Source organism: Trachurus trachurus, assembly GCF_905171665.1.
Source record: "Trachurus trachurus genome assembly, chromosome: 23".
In the NCBI taxonomy this organism is placed as follows: Eukaryota; Metazoa; Chordata; class Actinopteri; order Carangiformes; family Carangidae; genus Trachurus; species Trachurus trachurus.
This window is the reverse complement of record NC_139912.1, coordinates 11,800,906-11,826,135: the sequence shown is the minus strand read 5'-3', so window position 1 is coordinate 11,826,135 and position 25,230 is coordinate 11,800,906. Positions and strand designations below refer to the sequence as shown.

At 42.0% G+C, this 25,230-nt stretch overlaps 1 protein-coding gene across 1 annotated transcript; it reads left to right on the top strand.

Moving 5' to 3' along the window:
- Window positions 1-1,025: 1,025 nt before the first annotated feature.
- On the top strand, window positions 1,026-24,881 carry ube2h (ubiquitin-conjugating enzyme E2H). Its single transcript, XM_083999838.1, has 7 exons — window positions 1,026-1,290; window positions 16,594-16,670; window positions 17,571-17,645; window positions 17,750-17,789; window positions 18,654-18,706; window positions 19,958-20,086; window positions 20,266-24,881. The coding sequence occupies exons 1-7, from the start codon at window positions 1,238-1,240 to the stop codon at window positions 20,388-20,390; spliced, it is 552 nt and encodes a 183-aa protein (XP_083855964.1). The 5' UTR covers window positions 1,026-1,237; the 3' UTR covers window positions 20,391-24,881.
- The last annotated feature ends 349 nt before the right edge of the window (window positions 24,882-25,230 follow it).

Here is a 25,230-nt window from a genome sequence, read left to right as displayed (position 1 = left end):
AAAAGATTTAATAAAAACGCTCTTCTGATCCCCTTTTTCATGTCATTCCTCTGACATAAAACACTCAAAAGATAATGCAGATTTTTAAAAAATAAATGTGATTGTCACACTGTATAGGGAAAGGTATGGTACATGCTGATATTTTAGTATCCACTATTGCGTCCCAGTGGGTGAAAAATTTCTGAAGAGTATTTGGACATGGTTTTTGTTCCATTCATCTGGTATGGTGCCCCACTCACTGGCAGCCATTTTGTGTCTTGCACATGTATCTTAACCTGTGCCAAGTTTGGCAGGTATGCACACAATGTATGTTATGAATGTTGTAATTGTGTTTTTTGTATATGAATGATAATTACTGGTTGATGTCATTGACAGACCTGCTTGTGTGTGAAGCCATGAGAAAAACATCCCTGTTGTCACAGCAGGCATGAGGTAGGCCCTGTGGGCAAAGGTATATTTTTAGCCATGACTGTGTTCTTAAAAACATTCTCAGGAGTAGATATCATTTGTATTCTTTTTTTATATTTTTACCTACATTTAGTCTGATTTGGCTATTTAACAAGACAGGTAAAGGCAAGCTGACTCAATGCTTTACAACACCCCCACAAAAAAGTGCTACCAGTTGAGAGAAACTGTTCTTCAAAGGGTTGTCAGCTGGTGTCAGACATTTTGGGGTGCATATTCTGACAGTCAACATCTGTCTGAGACTGAGTCCATTTTATGTACTGGAGAGAACATGACAAACAGACAAAACCAAACAAGTAAGTAAGGGAGATTACAAAGAAAGACTGTTTTAATATTAATGTTTCCTCTTCATTTCGAAACTCTATCATACTTATAAAACCTCTAAATAGGAACGCGGCAATATAAACACTGCAAAATGGCATTTCAAGATGAAATTTAGTCTCTAGAAAATTAAAGGTGCTTTGAAGAAGAAAAAAAACTACAAATCGACGATTTATGTTGACGTCGCATGCGGATGACGTCGTCCGCGGAGGGATCCCAGCTTGTCAGAACCATGGTCAGAACGCTGAGAGGCAGCGAACAGCAGCAGAGGTCTAACGTTAGCTCACACTCAGTAGGACAGGGAGACATTGAACTGTGAAGACGTTTTTTGCGGTGGACATTTCTGAAAGCAAATGTTAACTTTCGGATAGTACCGTTTGCTAGGCTGTCTAGCGTTTCGGAGGGGGCTAGCTTTCAGTTTCAGTGTTCTAGCGGTGGAAATAGCAAAAAAATGTCGTCTCCAAGTCCGGGTAAAAGGCGAATGGATACCGATGTGGTGAAACTGTATCCTTTCTGAACATAAACAACAATCTCTTCAGTCGCTGTGTAGTCAGCTAGGTCCAAGTATATGTGTGGAAAATGTGATATGAGCTAACCCTGTTTATTGAATGTTTGCCTGTGTGTCTTGCTAAACCCACAAGAAGACGTAGCTTTCATTGTGAATGACTGGTGTTTTTGTGTAAACAACATTTTGCTAGCAAAGCCAAGTGTTAGCTATTTCTGTCCTGCGAAGCTTCAGTCGCTCATCGGGACAGCTGTATTAGCTAATCAGATCGGTGACTTCATGTCCTTTCAGCATATTTTCACCACGACATTAACATTAGCATGTCTCGCTTGTTGTCTTTATTTGAAAATGTACTGCAACAACAGCCGAACAGACGCTAACGTTGTTCTCCCCTTTACAGGAATGTCTTTCATCTTGTTGCACCACCAATAGCTCTGGCAGCGGTAGACTGTATAAAAAACACCTTATGGCAATTTGGTTTTATTTGTCCAGCCTGTTGTTTGTCAGGGGAGTGAAGTCAAACTACCCCCCGTTTTACACGTTGACACAGGAGCTTGTTTACATAACGTAAGGCTACCGTCAAATGTAAATGCTGTTGTCTTTTGTTCTACTCTCGTTAAAAAAAAAAACTAAAAAAAAAAAAAACGTTGGCGTTATTTCAACGTGAATCATTCCCGCGGTCTAATTAGCGTTGCTTTGTGAATCTACCAACAGGGTTTTGGGATTGTGTTATTGCATCTGCCACTTGAAATGTTATCTTGTAACGCTGCTGAGCTGGCTTGCTAGTCTGCTGGTTAATTTCAACATCAAAATGGCCACCTGATCTGTGTGTCTCACTGTACTTCAGTGTCTGCAGGCAAACATGTGGAAAGGCTGAACTTGTGTCATTTATTTTCTTTTACATACGTAGTGGTTATATAGTTTGTTATTTTTCAAATATTGGAAATGGAGGTGAATGTTGCAGCTGTTTTGTTAAGTGGTACAGCAGGTGTCAGGAGCCTGTGGTCGTTTTCACTGAGGAATGCTTGAACTTTTTAGGCAACATCTCGTGTGTATATGTGTGTGTGCTCTGATTTCAAGTCCCTGTCACTATGTTTTCTTTCATACTGCTAATTTATATGTTCCATTACACTCGGGGCTGAGAGAGTGACTCTAAAAATAAACCATAACAACACGTTTCCCGTTAGTTCGGTGTTCTAGAAGGAACAGTGTGAACAAGTAGTTTTGTTTTTGTCCCAGCACAGTGGAAACCAGCTTAATGATTGGGTAGCCTGTTACTAGCCGGAAACCACAAGAGGGAGGGACTTAGAACAGCTGATGGGATGGCAGTAAAGCTTAGTCAAATATGGGGTTAGAACTGGGCTGGTCAAAACAAACCAAATACAAGGGGGGAGATGTCCCAACAGGGTCAACATGATGTCTTAAAAGGGAAAGTTTGATGTTTTGATCTTTTAAGTTTTTAATCAAATTGAGCTACTGCTATTTTTTTTTTTTTTTTGTAGGCTACTTCCACAGACCGGTCATATCCGACTTATGCAATAGTGATTCTCCATTTCATAATACATCCTGCCTCATACTACCAAATTAGAGCTAGGCTGTCACTACTAGCCCATACATTTGAGACTGCATGTGGCCACAATATGTGAACACACATCAACGAGGAAGCTGCAGCTCGTGCTTTTCAAGCTACATTTCCCTTGTTATTTTGGCCTGTAGCCTGAGGCGTTTTGTTACGTCTGCTAGCTAGCAACAGTGCTTGTTTGAGCAAGTTTCTGCCCCCCCCCCCCACCTCTCTCTCCACTCGACTCCACTTATGTGTAGGCTATGAGCCGTGAGTGTTGAGGCAGACAGAGCAGGAGTTTTTAAGCAATGCAGCAGACACACACATATACACCCCAGCCTTGCAGTTGTAATACGCCCCCCTCTCTCCTTTTCTCGAGCTACTTGACTGACAGGCAAGAGCAGGTTTGCTGTGTGCCACCTGCTCTATTCCATACAATGACCTGTGTGTTTTAGGGTGAGCAGTGGTCAGCAAATGTTAAGGAGTGCAACTATGTGTGTTTAAAAGTAGGTCTACAGATCTGAGATTTACAAGCTTACGTAGCACACGGGTCTGCTGCTGACTAGGCCGTCTTGTTGAGCTGAAGTAGGGAAAGCTCTGGGTTACTGGTATGGGCAATATTTCCTTCCTTCTGTTTGTGTCCCCAGAGCAGAACTACCAGTAACAACCACCTCTCTGTGCTCCTTATCCCTGCGTCTCCCACTGGTGTAACCAAAACCTGAAACTCACACTGCCTTTTAGACAGGAGCAGCCTCTTTCTTATGCGCTGACACTGAGAGACCTCACGCACTAATTTGCTGCGGCCACCGGAGAGCTGAGAATCTAGAGCGGGGGCCATTAGGGAATTCATGAAAATGAATGTCAGAATGACCTCAGCATGTAGTATCATTGGGTTTAAGCTTTGTCCTAAGCCAGGGCGATGGATGACAGCTTGTTTCTAGCACCGAATGTACACTCTTTTGTGTTTGCGTGCCGGTAGCCTGAACTCTTTGTACTGTTTAATGAAATTGTCATTGAGAAGCTATTAAGTGTTGCTTTATATGGTCTTACATTAACTCTGTATTTTTAAGTATTTAAATTTATTTACACACCTTGAGTGGCAAAAGACAAGTTGTTTATTGTCCAGTATTTGCCAGACTGTATTCCTAAACCTTAAATTAGGGTTATTTTTTAATGACTTGCACAACTTGTGGCAGCTGGTTATCCGGTCCTGCTCTCGGACATGTTGCTGTAGTTTTGGAACATAGTGCTCTTTAACGGGAGTCTTAGTCGAGAGTGCCAGTTAAAAGAGCTTGACATTCAGCTTATTGTGTGGGGTTGACTGCACATACTGTGTAGGTAGATGTGCTATTATTTGCATGTATTCATCATTGGTCTACTCGCTTTACAAATGCTTTCAAGCAGTAAGCTGCTGGAATTTGAGCACAGGTAGATTACAAAGGACTAAGCCTATTGTGAATGCTAACACAGGCTCTTGTGCTGTCTGGCCTATGGATTTTAATGCAGTGAATGGGACAGAACGGGAAATATTTAGGATTTTCCGTACAACACTTTATGTAAATCGAGAATAACCTGAAGAATATGAGTAATGTTTACACAGATGGGTGTTTGTTTAATTTTCCCACTCGCGCCTCGTGTATTTTTTTCACATATAAAATCTCATTACATTAGATGTTTTATGTAAACGAATGTGCCTTTCAGCTGTACTTTTCAACCTTTCAGTCGCTGCAAGAAGGTCTGAAAGTGATTGGATAGCAGTTCTGCGAAGCATGGCCGCCAGTGAATTATATTGGAGATCGGGGGGAGGTGGCGAGGGGGGGGTGTATCTGGGAGGGGTGCTGCATGCTCCATCGGTCCTAGTATCCATCATGACGCATGGCATTAAAACCTATGTGTCATCTCACCCACAATCAGCACTATCAGATGATGCGAGTGTGTGTGTCATTGTTAGTGCTTTATCTTTCACTATTCAAGGTGAGTTTGCATTTTCTTTTTCTCTTTCTCCTGAAGTGACTGTGTGAGGCAGCGCTCGGCCTTCAGTAATCCTCATTTATTCAGATGTCCACAATGTAAGGGGCAGTGTCCACCTCTTCCCTGTGTTTTTTTAATGCCCGCTCTCCCCCCAATCCCTTCCCCATCACATCCCTCCACCTTCCACGAGTGGAATACCGATCCTGAGCTTTTTCTCCTCTCCGCTTGGCGTTTCAGCCCCATTGTGCCCTTGTAACATGACATCCGGATGGCATCAGGAGCAGCAGCCTTTTGTGTTTCCCCGTTTACACGGAGCCCCTCTGACCTCCACCTCCCGCTGCTGTGTCAGACCGTGTCACACAGTCACAGGCCGGCTTATCTGCAGCACCCTGCGCTATTATTGCGGGTCTGAACCGACGAGGTGCGGTTTTACTGTAGGGAAGGAGCTAGCAGCTTTCTGCTTGTTCCTGATCGAGAGGCTGACCGAATGAATGGGAGCGCGATGGACCCATGACGAGAATGGGGAAAGGTCTGGTTGGATGAAGCGGCTGCGTAAACCGACAACATGTTTTGTTTTAATTGTGTAACAGTGGTTACTTCACAGTGGTAGACATTTACAGAATTTCTAGCCCCAGTGCCATTTTACATTATAGTGACAACAAACCTATATTGTCAGTTTAAATGCAAATGGCAGCAAAAACATAAAACAGATGTTGTAATTTGAGTCAGTCAAATTACATGTTATTTGGGTGGGAGGCTACAGTACATCTGCAGATGGGAGTTTACCTCCGCCATGTTCTCAAGGTTAATATTTAATCCGTAGTAAGAAGCTCAAACAGTGACTAAGACAATGTAGGGACTGGCCCACCTACTACACATATTCAACCAGTGATGGTATGGAATTAAGAAGGCTGAACCGAGATGATGTGGTGCCTTCAGGTCCTGGGAAAGCTGAAAATATAGTATCTCATTTAAATGGTTTTGTTTTGTATACTGTCAAATACAGTGTACGTCTCAAGAGTTATATGTTGTGGCTCTTGGGCTGTGTGTGTGTGCATGTGGAGATTCATGAAAAGAATGTAATTGTAGGACAAACATGTTTTTCTTCTCCAACCAAGACTTTGCTACAAAAAGGAGAAAATCTTGGCATATACGCTGATTCTTGATGTTATAGTTATTACTGTTGTTGAGTTGAAGCCCCTGTTGTTGTTTGCGTTGTGTCTTAACTGTGTCTCGTCAGTCTGAAAGCTTAAATCTGTTTCTACTTTTCTTTATCTGCATCTCATTTTTGGTGATTGGTGAGTCTACATGAGTCTTTCTTTGTATGTATCCAGGTATTTTTAGAAATACGCTACATCATCCGGCCCCAAGGAGGCCCCTGCTCCTTTTCCTATTATTACCTCCTTTTATTTCAAGTGAACATAAGGTAACCCAGTAAATCGTGGATCAGGCCCCGTCTATTTAAGGGGCCCCCACTGTGATTGACAGTCGTGTTTTTGGGGGTCCAGGAGCAAGACATCTGACAGTAGGAGATCGAGGCCCTCACTGTTAATCCCATAGTGCAAACAGTGAAGCTTCCTGCACGCATGGCTGAGTTCCCTTCGAAAAACAGATGGACTGAAGTTCCTCTCTTTGTTTCGCATGCTTTTTTTTTTTTTTTTTTCTGGCACCGGGGAGCCGAGGCTGCCTCAGCCGCTCACGTCCACTGCTGCTTTAATGTGGAAAATCAAAAAGAGTGACGATAGCATGTTTGGTCATCTGGGCCAGTGACGTTGAAATCCAGTTGTGTAAAAATGCTGACTTAAAAATGGTGTAATCCTTTTGTTTAGGCAAAGATAACCCATTTATGAAGCAAATACACCTTATCAGAGAAGTGCAACCTGCAACCATCCACACCCTTCACTTGACTCTATCTCTCTCTCTCTCTCTGTGCCTCTCATCTGTATCAAGTTGATAAAGTTAGTTGTCTGTCACTCGCTGTGCTGAAATTCTGGTTTGTTAGCAGTTTCCTCAACGCGTCACTGTTGAAATTCAGGGTTTTTTTCCGCCTAACTTTACAACAGACATCAAATCTTGTCTGTTAGATGTGCTCATTAGACAGTGTTGCCTTAGATTCAGGTCATTGTTCCTCCTGCCCTGGCTCGGTTTTGTGATCATTAATGGCCATTTGGGTTGTGTGCACATGCACACAGCTCAGGCGCATGCATACACACAGAGACTCCGTGCTCTTGCTGTAAATAGACTGTTGATTTAGTGAAGGGCTGAGAAGAGGAGCAGCTGAAGGATTCACATTTGATTGCAGTGGGTGGGCTCTCATCCCTCACCAGAGAAGACAAAGAACTTAGCCCGTGCTGTACAGTGCTGCCCCAGCTCTCGCAGAGAGGTAGCCCTCAGCTAGCATAGTGCATTGAGGCCCGTATCTAATGGAAACCAAATCTGCATTACACTGCATTGATTATGGTATTTGGGTTAACTGTTGGGCCATTGAGCTGGGAATTGTGCGTCTTTCTTTTTTTTTGAAGTTGATCTTAAAAAGTACTGTAGTATATTGTTTCACTGCATGTCCAATAGGCAAAATGAAAATAAGCTTATGCTGATTTCAAAAGTCATTGTAATGCTGGTCTTAAAGGTTCATCTGGAGGCCTGAGCTGAGAAAACGCTGACTTTTGAGTTCAAATGCTTTACAATGGCTTATTTGTTAATCATGAAGTAACTGTAATAATAACCGTTGGAGACGTAATCCTCTCATATCATATTAACTGTGTTAAAATTGCAGATATCAACAGCAGAAATGAAACAAAGGTCTATTCTGAGTAGTTAATTTACTTCCCATCCACCATCCAGTGAGTGCAGCTCTTAACAGCTACCAGACAATTACATGTGGATTTCAGTGAGTCAGGCCTTTGGGGCCATATGTCCATTGATATGTAAAACCCCTCTCTGAGTTTTTCTTTTCGCACAGACCGCACATGCTGGCACCGAGCGCTCCCATCAGTATTCAAACCCTTAATGTGTCAGAAGGAGCTGGATGCTTTGAGTACAGGCAGTTTGAACCCAGCTTTGCGCGATAACACCACACTTGAGATGTTTGAAAGGATAGTTGGCCATTTGGGTTCAACATTTTGAAGTAGATTCCATTACAGTGAAGTATGCAGCTTTGTTTTTGCTTTTTTCTGTAAGACAACCAAACCTGTGACCCGTCCAAGATGCAGCCTGTTAACATTAAACACACATACTTTCTTTCGCGTGCTTTGCTCTTCATACTTGAGTGACCGTTGGGGAAAGCAGCAGATAAGCAGATGCGATAATGACAGGAAACGTAGCACCTCAGTACGGTTGCTGACCGTGTAGTCGCTGAAATGAGATCACAATAAAACATACTGTCCTCATAACCTTTTCAAAGTAGCCAGGTTTAACCTATAGCACAGTCAGAAGCTTTACGACTGTAAGGATTTCTGAACCATCTGACCAAATATTTCATTTTAACTTATTAAAACTGGAGTCCAGGTTATTTTCTCCCCTAAATTAAAGAATAAATACGTGGATAACAGAGGTGGTTTGTTTGGAGTTAAGGTTTGTCACATTTGTAACCAATTTCCTGTCTGGGATCACTAAAGCTTATGTTGTGTTTTCTGTGATAAGCAGAGGTTAAGGCAAGTTAATGTGTCCCATGTCATGCCTTTTTCTTGACCTCCTAAAAGCCGTGTGTCATAAAACCTCATGATCTCTCCACGTATTTGCTTCCAGACAACTTTGTTGACATCCAACTAAATAGTTTTGGTATAATGTGATCTACATAATTCCGCTCAAGGCTCAGTAAACGCGAGTTTCATCGTGATTATTTTAGCCCAGTCTTTGGTGGATTAGCTACGTTGTTGTGGCTAATTCATTTGTTTTGGTTCCACATAGAACAATCACATGAGCTAAACCTGTTTACAATGTTGTAGCACAGGTTATTAAGACCCCCTCTAGCTGCGTAGACCCTCTCAGGTCTTGCACAGCCAGATCTCTTGAATCTCTTGTGAGATGTGGGCAGGAAAAAAGGGGAAGTGAGAGCAGCTGGCATGACCGCAGGGATGTTTCTATCATACTAGTACACCTCTCCTGGCTTATCAGAGCCAGCCAGGACCCCATCGCCTCATAGGAGAGCTGAGAACAACCAGGCCATACATTGACAGTGAGGGGGAACTGGACTAAAGGAGCGGTGGCTGTTGCAGGGCTTCTCCAAATCAGATTTGGGAGCATGAATAACTGGCAGTATGCATAGCATTAGCCTCCATGAGTCCAGTGCAGTGGAGTGCATCACTATTTTCGAATCAGTCAAGCAAACATGGTTAAACTGCCTGTTAGTGCTGTCATTCTGTTCTGCCATAGAGAAAATCACACATGTAAAGAGCACTACATACCTGCATATTGATTGATATAACATTTTAGTTAATCTAATAGGGAGGAAGTCTTTATCAAATTGGTAACGGTACATTCCATACTTGCTGTCATAATATCAATATTGTAAATGAAGAAATGAGCTCTATGTAGTCTGGGTGGATGGGTTGTCTCCCTGTAGCACACCGTGTATTCATGGGATTTTCTGGCTGCAGAGTCATCGAGCTGGGGTTTTTAGGTGGTTTCAAATGGTTGAAATAATTCAGTCTGGCTCTAAATCTGCATTAAAATTAAGTAGCAAGAGTCCGACTTAATGAGCAATAAAAGAAAGTAAACAGATGGGGGAAAATGTTGGCCTCAGCATGAGAGGGAGAGAGCAGAGGAGTGGGTCAGTGGGGTTGGCTGGTGACGGCTGCAGGGGAGAACGGTGTTTGTTTGGCGGTGAGCTGATTAAATCACACTCCTCGCAGCAACACCCTGCCTATCACTGGCTCTGCCTGCTGTGGCAGGATGGTTGCTGTGCTACACTAGCTGCCTCTGTTTTCAGGCCACGGAGAGTAGTGGAGGTCACACAGTAATCCTGCTTGGCTCAGTGCTGTGCACTAATACATAGAAAGTTGAGAACAAAAAACACAGGCACATTTACAGCAAGCTAGGACGCATGTATAGATAAAGATGTGTGCTGGGCTGGCAGAGACTGCAGATGAGCAAACCACGCACCTATGGTTACACACATAAGCATGCAGAATTCATTTTCCTCTGGCTCTCTTTCTTTAAGGCCCCATGTTAGAGAGTGGGCAGGGAGCCCATGTTGGGAGGAAGAAGAAGGAACAGCATTGTTGTCATTGTAATGTTGCTATCGACTTGCCTGTTTGTTACTGTTTTCAGCAGTACAAGGCTAACTCCTATTCTTTTTGAGGCAAATTATAACTTGCTGTTTAAACATTCGGACATTCTTTCTCTGTCTTTTTCAGGTAATGAATATTAGCCGGTGCATTTCATTTGCTAGTCTAGAGTTGTGGCGTCTTTTGGTAGAGGAAGCCTACCCATTTCTCACACCCCGAGGACAGCTGCTATATTTCCTGCCTTTCATCTGCAAGGCCTTTGATTGTACATTGTCGTTACACTCGATGTGTGCGAGGGGGAGAAAGTGAAAGAGAGGCTGCTGCCTCAAGAGTTCCTCATCTCTGAAGGAAGATGGGCTCTTTAAAACAAGTTGCTCTCTGTGAGGGCTGCAGTGTTTATTCTGCCATTTAAAAAGAAGCAGATTGACAAATGAACATAATCCAATCCTGACGTTCTCCATCTCTCAAGCAAAGACTGTTTAGTGTGAGCATGAAGGTGTGCAGTAAAACAATTCATCTGTCTGAGTCGGAGCTTAGAGGTTATTTATCAATGGCAGGATATGGTTATCCTTAGTCTATTGAATACAATGGACATATTTATAATGTGTGGATAGAATGCGATATACGTGATAGCGACACTGTCATAAACCCGTTACCTGGTCTTGTTACAATCAGGTAATCTGGTGTTACTGGATGCAGCACTTTAAGTTAAAACCTGTCTTTAGAACTGTTGTAGAAACCTAAATTTCTCTAAAAGCAACACGTTATAGCGCAGGTGCTCCACAGGGCTCTTGACTTGGCCCCACTCTTTTTATTCAGATGACACTTTTTTATATAATGCAGCCTCTGAGTCTATTTCTGCTTCCCCAACTCTTCATTCTAATTTAATCACCATGCTCTAGACAATCTTTCAGAACAGTGTTTCCGTTCTTTCAGTATCAATCACCAGGGAATGTGGATCGCCTCTTAGCGACGATCATCAAATCCAGACATTGGCTTTGTCCATTTCTGTGTTCATACTATATACATTGGGAATATTGTCATCAGTTGCCTGCAGTTCACAGCGATGATGTCATTCACATGCACAGATCTGCCTGCTAGGCTAGATCAGCATTCACTCTTTTCGTTCATTATCTCTGCATCACTATCCCTGCCTCTCCTTTGGCATCACTCCATCCATGCGTCTTTCACTTCATCCTTCAACAGCTCTCTCTATCATCTTCTCATGCTCTTTTCTACCCTGGTGCAGCCCTTTGTTTGGCTGGCTGACCTTATCCTACCCCTCTCGTTTTATGTTCCTCTTCCCTGCTGGGTTTTGGAGGGGGGGGATACAGACTATTAGTGTCTTCCAGGCAGACTTCTTAGCTTTGCTCTCTCGGTCTGAAACACGAACAGTGTTTCTCATGTCCAGTCTGAAGCAGACTTCGTCTTTGCTCGTTGGTGCCATTAACAACTGGATATTCTTCATGGTGTGTCCTTTCTGTTATATTGTAACCAAGCTCCCTCCTCACGTCTTTGGGATTATTTGATTTGCTGCCTTTCCTGTTATTTCAGCCCAGTCTGTCCGGCAACTTCCCTTTAAAAGGATTACTTGAAGCTGGAGATGTCAGCAGATGGTCAGAGTATTGTATGCTTAGATGTTAATAGTCCAAACAGGTCTGTGGAGTCAGTCAGTCATTCTAAACACACACACTAATATTGTTATTGTAATGTGCATTAGCTGTATTTAATTGCTGTTAGAAAGAAAATAAGTAATATATCATAAGCATAGCATACTATTAATAAACTTACTAAATATTGTTACGTCACCCTGTTGATGGAAGGATCGTGTTTTTTCTTTCTTTCGTTTTTCCCCTCAAAAGAAAGATTAGAGAGACGGAGATGTGATCTGGAACTGGCCACTGCGTCCCTTTTTTTTTTTTTTTTTACCAAATCAACAGCTTCTGCCTCCAAAGAGAAATAACGTCCGAGCATGTTGACACCACATTGTTTGACAGAGTGCTGTTTATGATTCTCCATCATGTTTGTTTTCCGTACTTAGAAAGCAGTTGGTCAGGATGGGATATTTTGATCCTGGGTCAGGCAGGGATAGCGGCCCGAGTGGACCAGAATGAAAACAAGACATGTCTAGACCACAACCGTAAATGCTATTTACTGCATAGTTTTACATTTCAACCCTTTAAATGTGCTTTTATAAAGTTCAAAATCAGGAAACCGTTGACTTTGGTCCTTGGGTAAACTTAGGAATGTTTTAAAGGGGTTAATTAGTAGTTGTTTCAGGACTTCTCTTTCCACGCAATGTATTCAAGTGTGGGTGATTGTGTGTCGATGCATGTAGACAGTCTGGCTGTCGGACAATATTAACACAAGAGACTGTGTTGCTGTTATGGTTCAGAGAAGATGAGTGTGTATGTTCTGGACTGATTGGGCTCTGCATATCAGATTATACTATATGTGAGTGTGTGTGTGTGTGTGTGTGTGTGTGTGTGTGTGTGTGTGAGAGAAAGGATATTGACCTGGTGCTGCCCACAGATTATGACTTATCTATACTAATCCAAGGTAGGAGGATGGACAGATATATGGCATGCAGGGAATGGAGAACAAGTAAATGTACAACCTTGGATAAAAACACCTGAGTCAATTGAACTATAATTTGTAAAACACACTTGTTGGTCCGGCATCAAGTGTGTTTAAATTAGATATCCTGGAGATATATGTGGATTCATCTGTAACCACATGTAATGGTTTGTGGCTGAAACAGGAAATGTTGATGTGATTTTGCACAAACAAACTGTGAAAAGAAGATACATGTCATAACAAAGCAATTACAGCAGAGGATATCAGCTGCTTCAGCCTACCACATTTATACCCCCCACATCTAATTGGCTCATCTATGTCAGTATTATTAGGTTTGTTTACAGTGTCCATATTACTTTTATATACTATTACTACTTCATTTAACTGGAATTAAAAACACCTTTTAACTGAATTGACCTTTTATGTTAGCTATGAGAAGTAGAAACCAGTCTCCCAGCCCCTGGTGGAATGCAATATGTCATGTCACGTTCATTCATAAAACAAAAACAGTGCAACTCGCAGTATGTGCTGTATATACTGTGTGTATGTTCTGCCATTGCCAGTTGACTTGACCATCCACATATTTCTTTCTCTCTCTCTCTCTCTCTCTGTTTGCCCGGCCGAGTAGCTGTTTGTCAACTACACTCTCGGTCCATCTTCCACTCCATCAAACTGCTGGGAATTTACAAGCTGCACCAGGAACTGTTTTAACAGACCTGCCAAACGCCTTCACAGGAAGAGGGAACCCATGTTGACAGTGACTTGTAGCTATTTACTGGGTGGAAGGAATGAGTGCTTGGAGCCTCAGGGGCCCCGCTGTAATGTAACAAAAGGGCAGTGGGTTATAGCCCTCTGTGTCATAATTACATGGAAAACGGCCAGAATGAATTAACATTTTTGGAGTTGACCACACTAAAGACAGAGATGAGAGGATGAGGCGATAGCGTCGAAGTTGACGTCATAGCCAGAGATTGTTCCCCAAGATAAAGATTACGAGTAATGTGTGCGTTTGTCGGTGCCACCACGGTTTTGAAGCAGACAAATCATGGGGTGATATCACCTGTATTCAAGAGACCCGAGAAGTTTGCTTTTGGTTATAAAAGAGTCTCATACTGATGTTGATGAATCTACGTTACCCACACTTGTGAATGGGTCCATTTTCGATAAATATATCGTTTTGTCTTTATTTTGTTATTATTATTTATTGGTCGACTCGCCCAGCATTTCCCCGTTTCAGTTTTCCGGACGCTCATGGGAAATGTAGTGTGAAAACACTTAGCTTTCCAAAACTCCTCGTTGTCCCTTTAATGTGAATAACCTGCAGGTTTTGTTCAGAGGGCAGGTTTGGTGAGTGACCAGCCAGAAGAAATAGACGCTTGACTGTATTTAAATTTGCTTACAAGTGATTTTCTTTCACTTATGTATGTGTGTGTGTGTTTGTGTGTGTGTGTGTGTGTGTGTGTGTGTGTGCAGCTTGTGTTCCCATCATTATCATGTGAGTGTAACAGTATGTGAGAAGTCAGTTGGTTGCAATATGAGCTACTCCCTTTCTCTGCCGTCTCGTTCTCTCACATGATCTCACCGTGCTTATGTGAATATTTACAGATCACTAAGCCCTCGACCTTCCCTGTCTTCCAAAGTGACCTCATTCTCCTATCGCTCCATCCTGTAAATCTTCCCTGCGTAAATGTCTATTAAATGTCTGAAAGGTAAATGAAAACATTTCATTTTGCGCAGCCAGAGCAGCTGTCCTCTGGCTTCTCTTGTCAGTATGGCCAATGTCAATTAGCCCGCAGCATAATCAGTGTTGATTCAACCACATTAGTAGCTTATACTGCTGCACTGCTGTCCACCGTAACATAACATACACGGCCCATACCATCCCCCCTCCTCCTCTGTGCATTGCTGCCCCCATTCATGTGGTCGTCGTACACACATTAGCTCACACACCGGCGGTTTCACTGCTGGTTAGGTGCATTCATAGATGTCCTCACATGAAGGGTGGGACTGAGCCAGAGTGTAAACATAACGTATTGAGTCTGCATTCCTTTAACTGCCCGGCCCGGTTGTTGTATTGCTAGTGTCGTCGTCCTTGTGGTGTTAGCGTTGGTTCACTCTGCCTTGGCCTTTGTATCAAAGAACGTCTCCTCAACTCCAGCGCGAGTGAGAACACAGAGGTTCCTCCTCTGTCCGACAATGACACATTTCCTTGCTGAAGCCAGGGATTCAGTCGGCTCTTGCAGACTCAACCAGAGCTTAAAATAACCTCCAGTTTGATTTAACCCTTTGGGGGTCAGCACTACTGCTAATGGGATACACGCTCAAATCAGGATTGACAAGCCGCTGCTACTGCACGGCATGGAAAACCGATTTTTATCCCGTCTCTCGTACCTTCTGTCTTCAGTGTGGTCTGTCGGCGAATTGCTCTCATTTCGCTCTCTCATATATCTCTGTCTTGTACCCTGGTTTATTTTCTCCCCGAGTCTCTCTCCGCTTCAACTTTATTTCCGGTTCTTCTTCCCTCTGCTCACATGAAAGGGAAATTATTTCTCTGTGATGATTTTGTGTTAGAGCGGGGATCAAGCATGATCAGAGCGAGCGTACATCATATCCACATGACACTGAATAGAAAGAAGATAACACTCTGTGGGGTTTCGTTATTATTGTAATTCTGTCTTCGGGGAGAAAACACTACGTGATTATTTCCTCCGCTAACCGTAATAAACTTCCCTAGGGTAAATCTTTTTTTTTCAAAATCCCATCCATTTAATGTGTTGAAATCGATAAAACAGCAAAGTAATCAGAAGTTAAACAGCTGTGCTATTTGAGGCTTGAGATTAATAGAAACTACATCATCTGCAGTTTGTTGTGAAGAGGTGGTTAGATCAAATTTAATTTGGGCGCAAAGCTGCAACTAAATTGGACATGAATTAAATCTAACAATGGAAATTAGGTTTGTCTAGTTGCATAGTTAAAGTAAGTTAAATGAACAACACAACTTGTGTTCAGCTGAAAATAGAAACCGCACAGATACTATGTACACATGTATACATGTCTGCTTGACAAAAGCACATCTCAACCGTCTCAACATGTTTGCTGACACACTTTGTCAGTATCTGTCCCTGGATTATTGGTTATTTGTCTTAATACAGCCACTCTGGTGAATCTGAAGGAATTTCATCTGATTTAAAGAATATTAATTTTGTCCACTAGTGGAAAGCAAGGCAGCTAGATATACATAAAACGGGTGTACAGATTGATTTGGTGTTCTAGATATCAGGAAATCCCATATTCTTGCCAATTTATCAGATGTTTTTGTATATTTTTCAATACTGCAGCAGAGACCTTGATGATGTGGATGGCTTGTGGTTTCTCTACGTTGTATGTCCAGTATGGCTTTCAGAGGGTGACAGGTGGAGGGAGGCTGAACATGATCTACTGGCCAATCTGTGTGTCTGTGTGTGTGTGTGCGCATGCATGATTTTTTTTGTTTTGGAATCGCTGGCTGTCATACTTCACATTCAGTCTGGGTCATTAATTCGGCATGCACAATGACAAATTGGCACAACGCTATTGATTGTCATTGACAGCGTGTCTCCAGGACGACAGGTCAGAGCAGAATCTAACTGTAATTTTCCTGCATTGATTTGTTTTCGCTGTCTGTCAAAGGCCATCACTTCTCTCTTTAGTCTTCATAACTCTGCATGATGAGAAAGGATGATGTTATGTAGAAAAGAGGAAAAAGGTCAGAGTCCGCTCACGTCTTCGCCTTTTACTGCCATAATATGTGATGATGTGTTCCACTGGAAACGACCGCAGCTGACGTTATCATTCTAGAGAGGCCAAAGAGGTAGTGACCCTGAGTATTAGTCGAGGACTGCTCATTGTTGTAGTCACTCGGGTTGTGTTTATTTGCTTCTGTGTGTACAGTCAAAGGAAGCTGTTGTCCTTAACAGCCTTTACAGCATCGAGAGCAAGCATGAAGTCACCATCCTCAGTGGACTCAATGAATTTGTAGTGAAGTTTTTCGGACCACAAGGAAGTAAGTGTTTCTCTTTTCTGATTTAACTTACCTTGTTCACTGCTGATTTCTCATAATTATCAGGATACGATCTTGGGTGTTTTTCATCCATATTCCAAGAAACATAAACAAATCATGAAGCATTTGTTGTGCATCCTCCATTTGGGATCTTGTGTGTTCTTCAATTCCCCTTTTTCTCTAACCAAACATGTAGCATGTTGTAAACATATCGTCACAGCAGGCCAGGCCTGGAGCCAGTCCTGAGGCCACAAAGTGTAAAACAGCCAGGAGCCAGGCTGGAGGGCCTCATCAGCAGGAAACACCACTTTTGTATAGTGTTCACAACATCTGTCACATTACAAACCGCTGCCACTTACACATCAATAAAGAGAGGAAGTGGGGGTTTGACCCTGCTCATGATTCCTCAAAACTGTGCCAAATAAGGGCACTGTTGTGTGTACGGCACACGATCCCCTACCATTCATCCTCAGCCAGTGAGCTCTCAGTCATCTTATGTGCCGTTCAGTTTCACTAGGGCACACCGGGGTCCTGTTACACACAGCTATTCTGGGAGAGCATCACACACTCACAATCTCATTCTCCTTCTCTGATGTCGCTGTATTTCTGTATGATTTGCAAGTAAAGAATTCTCCTGGGCTGTAATATATTAGCGCGTAAAATAAAATTAAGTGGCAGAGAGAAGTGGAATGTGTAGCTCATTTCTCAAGCGGACCCCTCGCAGTTGTGTTTCCAAGCGGAGGAGAGAAAAAAAGAGCAGAAAATTGATATAACCCCGCAGTGTCTAAATCTGCTGGAGTGCGTGAAGGATGGAATATGATATTCAGTGGAGTGTAAGTCTCTCCCCCTGTTCTCAACACTGTTCTCTCTCTTTCATCTCATTCTTCTCCTCTTCATCGACAGCGCCGTACGAGGGAGGTGTGTGGAAGGTGCGAGTAGATCTTCCTGACAAATACCCTTTCAAGTCGCCATCAATAGGTAGGAACTCGGGTGCTGGATAAAATGTTGTGAGATCCCAGGTTCCACTTATCCACTATTTCTAAACGGTACTCATTTCTGTCTTGTGTTTTCTTTTATTTCAGGATTCATGAACAAGATTTTTCATCCCAACATCGACGAAGCGTAAGTTGATATCATGTTTCAAATTATCAGCGAGGTGTCGGTGGCTTTAACGGGTTTTTGTTCGGAGGATTTTATGTTCACCATCATCAATGTTCCCTAATGTTTTCTATATTGCCTTTTTTAAGTATTACCAATTAAGGTGTTGCATAAGAAGCTATACTTTTTAATTTTATGAGCCACTAACTTTCGGCACAGTCGGCTAACAGCAGCGAATCACACAAAGTTAACCTTGCTAGTTGCTGCTGCTGCGCTCTGTTTCTCTGGGCCCATTAATCCACCACCTTGTGCCCAGATCCTCTAAAGGCCACAGTCCATGGAGGTGGGTCCCTGGGAAGACCAGACTGACAGGCTGAACCTGTACCTCCTCCCCAAATGAAACTTTAAAAAAAAATCTCACCTGAAAGTGTTACATTTATTACCAGACTGTGTGTGTTTACAGTTTAACACATAGACAGCTGTCAATGCTGTATAAACTGCATGGTAAATAAATACTGTATATTAATAAGCCACCTCTGAGTGGAGTGTGGGGGAGGGGAGAGAGAACGAGACCAGCTGTACATACTGCTATCTGACAGTAAATAGAAGTTAGGTAACGGTGTTATCATATGTCCTGGTAATGGTTAATTGTCATAGTAGAAAAAATCATACCTATATATAACGGTGCTGGTGTTATAAAGTATATTTATAACTAACTGATAATGAAATAATACCGATGAGTGTTGTGGTGACCGATCTGAATCCTCCTGGATGCCTGTAGAGTGAGGACAGAGAGAGGCACAGTAACACACACACACACCCCCCCCCCTCTCTCCCGTCCCTCTGGCTTCACTCCTCTCACTCTGTTTTTTCTTCTCGGTTTCCCAGGTCAGGGACGGTGTGCTTAGATGTCATCAACCAGACATGGACAGCCCTTTATGGTGAGTGGCCCCCTGCCGCCGCATATGTGTTCATATTAAGTTTCCTTGCCGAGGGTCTGTGTGATTATGTGCGAAGAACTTGACCCAGTGCCATCAAGAGCCAAAAAAAAAAAAAAGAGAGAGAGCCTCCTGCCCCCTTTGCTACCAAGTGGCCCTTATCTACTTACTGAGGGGAGAAGTGAACACTAATGAGGTAATACCCTCGCCCAGCAAGGTCAGAAAACATTCACCTTCGACAGGGGATGATTTAGTGCCGTATCAGCTGTGAGCGACATGCTCACATGCTCTCGATGGCAGTGATTGTTTGCTGTTTCTCACCCAGTTGCTCCTCTCTCTGTCCATGCCCCTGTGCCCTTCTCCCTCTATATTTTCCCATTAGTTTCTCATTAGAGTCGGTCCACAGGGATAATATAGCTGTTAAGCAATATAAATGACTTTTAGAGCAGATGTCTGAGCACCCAGCGCTCCGTGTGGATATGATTTCAGAGAAAACAGAAAGTGTCCTCAGGTTGAGGAGTTTGTGATATTAAAGTTGAATGTTGTCAGGTCTGGTAGCATTTTTATTTAAATCAAGCGTATCCTTGTTTGAACTTGTCTAACGCTGTGCAGATTTAGTTGTGTTGAGTGTTTGAAAAAAGCAGATCAAGATTGGACAAACATGGAAAGAACAGGCCAATCAACTTGAGCGTTGTGTGTAATGAGTCTCTTTTAAAAGGAGAGGGAACAAAAGCTACTGATTGAATTGTCTAAACATGATAAGGCCGCACAAAAGACTGAAGGGAAGTATTTGTTTTCCCCCACAACTTGAATGGACCCGACAGTGACACCCAGCAGATGGGACGGGAACTGCACGTTTTCTACCAGGCCTCAGCTCCAAGGGAAAATTGAGGCCTGCTAGCAGAAGGCTACTGAAAGGGATTAGTGTTGCTCGAGCCTCTATGAAGCCATCAGGCTGAGGATTTAACTGCTAGCTTGTATATACACCATACACCTTTGATCCTGTTTCATACAGTCATCAGTGACCACCATGCATCTATTATGAGCTTACCTGTGAGCACTTAAACAAGGCTGTATTTTTATATTGTACGTATGTGGACAAATGTTGTGTGCATTTCTTTTATATGTTTTCTTAAGATTAATGGTTGGATTTTTAAGAAACCTGTTGCTCTTTGCTGTTACATAGTCACCAGGTTATAGTCTATAATTGTATGAACTGATGGTAAAATTATATTATATTGTCTCTTTCTCCAGATCTGACCAACATCTTTGAGTCGTTCCTGCCTCAGCTGCTGGCTTACCCAAACCCCATCGACCCCCTGAATGGAGATGCAGCTGCCATGTACCTTCACCGGCCAGAGGAGTACAAGCAGAAAATCAAAGGTTGAGCTTAATAAGATCTGCTCTGACCCAGATCTCTTTTTTTTACTCTTAGATTATGGCACCTTAAAAAAAGTTCCTTTTTGAATTGACTATCCATCAAAATATTTACATTTCTTCTTCGATTCCCAGCTTCTGTTGTCTGACCATGTTCTCTTTCCCTCTCCTCGTTCCCTCCGCAGAGTACATCCAGAAATATGCAACAGAGGAGGCTCTGAAGGAGCAAGAAGAGGGAGCAGGCGACTCTTCATCTGAAAGCTCCATGTCTGATTTCTCAGAAGACGAGGCCCAGGACATGGAGTTGTAGTGATAGGAGGGCTCCCCCACCCCGCGCCCTCCTTTAACCCCCACAGAGACTATATTTGATTTCCTAACCATGAGAAAGCAGACTTATAATATTCATATTTAAACAAGTTGATTTTTTTATTATTATTATTACTACTAAACAAGGAATTTTTATGGATATCTAGCCTTTGGTGTGTTTGACAAACACCCTCCCATTCTGTAGCTGTTCCTCCCTACGCAGATGTCGCAACCGCTCTCACATTCTCCTCCCCCGTCCCCCTCCCCGTCACCACCACATTTTTAAGGTGTGTTACGTAGTCGTAGGCAGAAAAATCTCCCCGTGAAACATCTCATCTCTCTTATTCAAATTTCACTTTTTAAAATAGATCTTTCCAGTTTGACCTGAATCCTTAGTTTTCCTCTCTTTTTCCACGATGCTAACTGACTCTGACCAACGTGCTGTTTAGTCGTTCCGCTGCAGAGCTGCTTTAGGTCTCGCCTGCCTGGTTGTGCAGCACTACAATATTAGCCCGTAGTCAAGACAGTATTTTTTTTTTTTTAATTAAAGCGCACAATTGCACACACGAGGTGATATAGTGTCACCTGTTCACAAAAAATACAAAATGTGTAGTGCCAATACTATAGATACTTATAAGTCAACTCTAAAGGCTGCCTGAGCATATCTTTTTCTACATATTGTTCGAGACATGTTGCTAAAATAAGATGCCTTTCTTTATCCTTGGGTTTAATGCTACCTTGGCTGTTACTTCACTTTTTGTTACTCTTCGTCGACTTGCTGCAGCTGCCTGTCAACATGTGCCGCTGTGCAGTCCAAAAGAAAAAAAAAATGCTTAACAAGGTCAGGTCTTGGAAAGCAAATTAATTAAATACATGTCTCATTCCATTGTGAGTGACAATGTGGCGACAAAGGCATGTGGCGGGCACTTTTAGCGTTGATGGGAGGAATGCACAATAGCAGTGGCTCTCTGGCGATTCTGGTCAGACTCACTTGGTATTATGGGAACTGAAGGTAGACCAGAGCTACCCTTTAACCATCTGACCATATGAAGTTCATATTTCACTCTCTTTATGCAGGATGCTTCTCTCTCTCACACTCAGTCACCCGTATTCCTGCTTTTAGAAGAACATTTCTATTCGTATTATTGGTCAAGAACAACTTTTCAGACAGAGGAAGAATGTAATTAGCACCTATTCTGGTGAATTTAGACAAAAAACCAGCACCAAAGTCTTTAGTTTTTATTTAAGTGAAAAGCAACAATAAAAAAAAATGGTCATATGGTTACTGAGCGGATCTGAGTAAAAAAAAAAAGAAGAGCGATTTCTTGGAGATTCAGGTTTGTGTAGTTTCAGTCCTCCTCACATTCCACTGTTACCTTGCTCCAGTGCATGCCCTTTACATTGGTCTGACCTGTGGTATGTACCCTGACTGCATCAAACGGACTCCCACACTTAGAGTCAGCCCACCCGGATCTCTGTTTGGATCGCTATAGCTTCAAGAGGATTATTTTTAAAGAAATGTTAAGAGCCAAATAAATTCTATTGAGGCTTGTGGCAGTTTTCGTTGAGGGGGATTTAATTAAATGTTAATTTCACATGTACAGATTTGACTTATTATCTGAAGAGAGAAAAAAAACATGTCACATTCATGATTGATTCATTGTGGCGGGTTGAGATGTAATCCATGACGCGTGGAAAGAGATTGCAATCGCAGCTTTGAGTTTTGACAGTTGTTTTTTTTTTTTACTTTTATTTTTTCCTTGTATGTTTCACATGTTTTTTTGCCCAATAAGGGTGGGAAGGTAGGGGAAGGGTCAAGAAGTTTGGATTTTTCTGTTTTATTTTAATTTTATTTTTGTGTACAGCATCTATCTTGTACAGTGATAAGACACCTCTCAGTAGCCTCATGAGAACTCAAAAGTGTTGAGCCTGGGAAAAAAAAAAACCCTTACCAAGCGTTGCTGGTCGCGGCCGACACGGCAGTCAAACTACCTAGAAAACCTTGAAAGCGTATTCCACTTGGTAACATTTTTTGCAGTAAGAATTAATGGCTGCTTTTGTGGTAGATCGTGGATCCCAAGTGTGGGGGGAGGGGGGATTCGAGGACCGAGTCATACTCCTGGAGGTCACTTTTTTTTTTAGTTACCTCTGATCTCAGCTCCCTCTTCTGTGCCTCTCCTGTGACCTATTGAAGAAGCCCCTCCTCCTGAAAAAAAGCCATTGAGGTCAAACAAAACAAAACAACTACTAGTGAAGCACATTGTTTTTTACTTCTCCCACTTTTCTCCTCCTCCTCATGCAGTCTGTCCTATACAAACTGTGATTCGACATTTAAAATTTTCCACCGTGTTGCAGATTAGGGGAACTACCCAGGGCTGAGTGGCGTTGGGTGTATTTGAGCTAATGTAGGCTTGTTAGACTTTTACGGCTCAGGTTTGAAATACAGTTTTGGTTGTATCTTGCATAGTGATTTAACATTTTTCACCCATATGGTATTGAAAGGATGGAAAAAATCATGCTAATATTTGTTGAACTGTGTTTTTTGACATGTCAGGGTAGTTAGTTTTGCTGGGGTGGTGACTTCAACTAAACAACAATATGCTTATATGGTTGTATTACAGATAGATTTAGCTAGTTTGGTATGCTTACCTGATAAAGCATTCATTGCTCATCTGACATTTAGTTTGTGTCTGTTGTGTGGTTATATGTAAGATACTCCATAGACGTGCCTGCTTGTCCTCTTCTCGCAGATACACAGTTGTACAGAGGAGTGTGAGTGATTTCAAACTTGGGTGACATTTAACCTGTAGTGAGCCTGATAGATCTAACTGTACAGAAAAATCAAGTGGTTCAGCCCCTTTCTAGATATTTGGATTTTTCTCCCAAAAAAAACAACTCTGTTCCCAAAGCGATCACCACTTTTGAATGCAGATATAGAACCGAGATATTTACTTTTTTCTGTTTTGTTTTTTTAATTTCTAATATTTATCAGAAGAGTTTGAGTGGTTACAGGATAATCATTTCTTTCATTCGTCCATCCCGGGGGAGTTTTGGACATCAGCAGCCATTTTAACTCTTGCAGGGGTGACTTTTTTTTTTTTTTTTTCTGGTGACATTGAACATGTTTCAAGGCAGTATAAAGCTATGTGAATGTTTTACACGTGCTGAGAGTGTTTGTGGTGATGAGGTTTGGGATCCACATCCATTCAAACAGAACAAACCTTTAAGGCTTTATGCAGATTCACAGTTTCACAAATTGGCTCGTATTTTCTGTATAACGCTGCCTATAAGTGTGTATTTATTCATTCAAGAGACCTCTTCTTTTTTTTCTTCTTTTTTTTTTTTTTTTAAATTTTGATCATTAAGTGCCACTGTTGTAAGTTATGGTTCAGTTTAAATATCACACTGATGAGAACTTGAAATTTGAGGGTTTTTTTTGTTTTAAGAAATTCAGATTGGAAGTCTTGTTTTACTTTACATTTTGTGCAGTATTCTACTTGAGTGCTGAAAATAACAGTATATCTGAGCTGAGACTTGTAATAAAAATAGCACATTATTATGCAGTGGTGCAACAGGGAACTAATGATATGTTGTCTTTTTCAGAAACAAGATTCTTGAGTTGGGGTAAATAGAAAAAAAAAATCATAGGTTTGGTTTTCAGCATTATTTGCATCTGCTGGGCAATAAATGGATGATATACTCAGCTGTGGCCTGGTGTCGCTCTCGTCAACATGAAAACCGTTTATATCATCAGTGGCCTCCCCGGTTCTTGTTTTAGTCCCTACATACACTTCTCTGCCTTTTGTGTTTCAGGTTGTCTTAACTCAAGGACTTAAAATGTTCTCAAACCAGTGAATGAGTGTTTCCCATTGCAACCTGAATTCTAAATTGATTTTTGAAAATGCATGGAAAAAATAACATGTTGATTGTGCTTTTATTTGATTTCCTTTTGGGTTTTCTCCTCCCCACCTCTTCTGCTCTGAGACCACAGGCTCACAGATGAACAATGTCTTAACTAGCCACAGTTTTAAACAGTGACTCCACAGAATTAGTTTTCACTTAACGAGACTGACGGGGCCTCAAAATTGTAACTGAAAGTCCAGTACAGAGCCATAGTCCTGCAACCTCACTCACACACTCCCCCACACCCTGCCGGACACAATAAGGATGAAGGGTCTAAGCTTACTGAATGGACTGGTCTATCATTAATCCATAGACAGGACATCCAGGGCCCATTCTCCATCTTATCAGCACAGCTGCAGAGAGCCAGCACCCTGATCCTGTAATATCACATCTCCCCGTGTGTTGACTGTCTCCTCGTGCACTTGCATGCTCCTGGTGTGGAGGCGAGGCTCGCTTTGGTGCACACCTCCCCATTCTGTCTTGTGCTTGTGTGGATTTGTGCCCCGTGCTGGCCTACTGCTGCCATCAGGGGATTTAGCAGGCACATACAGCATGGAAAATGGCAGATTCTTTTTTTTTTCTTCTTTTTTTTTTTTTTAAATAAAAACTCTGTATTTGGTACCTAGTGTGTGATACCTGAGGGTTAAAAACAAAACAAAAAAAAAGTTTTATTTTTATGTTTTAAAAGTCCATCCTTGGTCTTATTTTTATCACCCTCTTTGCCCACCTTCTCTTGTTTTTGTTTTTTTTCTTTGCATTGTGAAGTGGGCATGCTTGTCAAGAAGACAAATGCTCTCTATTAATAGGCTTATAACCTCATAAATAGTTGTGTATAAAATAAACTGTTATAACTTCTTTTTTAATAAAACATTCAATGTGTATAAATGGTCTGTCTGGGGCTGATGATTCTTATCAGTTTGGAGCCAAACTCTATGAACCTT